The sequence below is a fragment of the Limulus polyphemus genome, unplaced genomic scaffold, assembly GCF_000517525.1.
Source record: "Limulus polyphemus unplaced genomic scaffold, Limulus_polyphemus-2.1.2 Scaffold736, whole genome shotgun sequence".
Classification (NCBI taxonomy): Eukaryota; Metazoa; Arthropoda; class Merostomata; order Xiphosura; family Limulidae; genus Limulus; species Limulus polyphemus.
Genome location: NW_013666346.1, coordinates 51280 through 52785, shown reverse-complemented (window position 1 = coordinate 52785; position 1506 = coordinate 51280). Strand labels below are relative to the sequence as shown.

The 1506-nt window shown below is 28.8% G+C and overlaps 1 protein-coding gene across 1 annotated transcript in view; it reads left to right on the top strand.

Annotated features, from left to right (window-relative positions):
- Positions 1–1506, top strand: part of LOC106460255 (MAM and LDL-receptor class A domain-containing protein 1-like) — an 83473-nt gene that overhangs the window by 80667 nt on the left and 1300 nt on the right. The window contains exon 40 of the mRNA XM_022386924.1: positions 26–30. Coding sequence (XP_022242632.1) covers positions 26–30 — 5 coding nt within the window. The remainder of the gene's footprint in view (positions 1–25; positions 31–1506) is intronic.

The window sequence follows — 1506 nt, the reverse complement described above, 5'->3', positions numbered from 1 at the left end:
AAGAGCTTATTATCTTTTCAATTAGCTAAGGTATTGCTCATGTAATAAATCAAACACAGTGGCCCCCAGCCCACCTCTTTCCATTTTTTGAAATGATCCCTTATATACACTTACTTCTATATATGAATAACCAATCGAAAGCTCAGAATTTCCCCCTAGTGGTTTTTCTCAGCCATTTTGATGTGTTAGTGTGCTAGTTTCTTTCTTTTCATACAATATTTCAAATGATGAGGTAAGTCTTTAGTGAGCTCGAAATTTCATATTTGTTTTAGACCCAGATACAGCTTACTTACTATGCTTGATAAATTATGGTGGAATTCTATGGTATCAATATTGTAATTTATGATTTTTTGGTTATTTAAAATATATATATAAAACCTAAAAAAAATCTCTTTTTACATCCTCCAAGTGGGAAATTTCATAAGGAACAAAGGCCGTAACTAAAAGAGATAATTGTTTGCTTTACTTCTTTATTTAATGTTTTAAGAAATATAAATTTAAGAGCCTACTTGTAAATATAAATAATGTATATACATATATAATGTATAATAGTTAAAATGTGATTGTATTTTACAAAATACTAGTCCACTAAAACACAGCCAAGATAGGTCACCTTGTAAAGGTCAGTTATATATTATTTGATACCCTAAGATGAGTGCACGTGCACTGCATCATTGTAACTTCTGCATTGTTAGCCAGGTATGGCTGGAAGGCCAATATAATAAAAATAATAAATATATATATATGTATATATATAAATGTATAATGTTATGAGATTTAAGCTATTTAGACTAAAAATTTGTGCTTTTGTGTTATAATTTGTGGTCATTCTAGAACAAAAAAAGAATAATTTATATTTTTTCCTAATTCCTAACTTCTATATTGAACCAACCCATACAGAAATATATTAGTGAAAATAACAAATAGAATATAGTTTAAAAAATTTTTAAATTATCTGGAGATTATAAAGATTTCGCATGTGAAATTTGAAAATGTTCTAATTCATTAAAGTATTTTTAAACTTAAAATCAAAATTGCTTTACATGTTGAATAGTCGACATTCTGAAAGAAAAAGGCTTACAAGAAAATCTTTAATTAAAAAATCTTAATACTTAATTTTAAAACCTTATATTTTGTGTACAAAAACCTTCTAACGTTTACCACATATAACCTGCAAAGGCTAGTAAAGATGGACATACATTATCAAAAATCATAGCATAATTACTCTCGTGGATACTTTGTGGTTATGAACTGGGTGGAATCCACCCAACCCATAATGAAAGGGTTAATTGTGTATAAAACATCTTGGGACAGTGTATTTTTGTCCGTACTTAATGGGATACGAGAGTGTTCTAATTACTGAGGATTTTTCTTTTTCAAAATCTCCGGGTATTATTTACTAAAGTTTAAGAGGAGTAGTGATGAATTCAAATTCAGTGACGAGGAACCCACTTTGAGACTAATAATGGCTGGAGACAGCTTGAATGGGTAATGAAGAAAAACTGT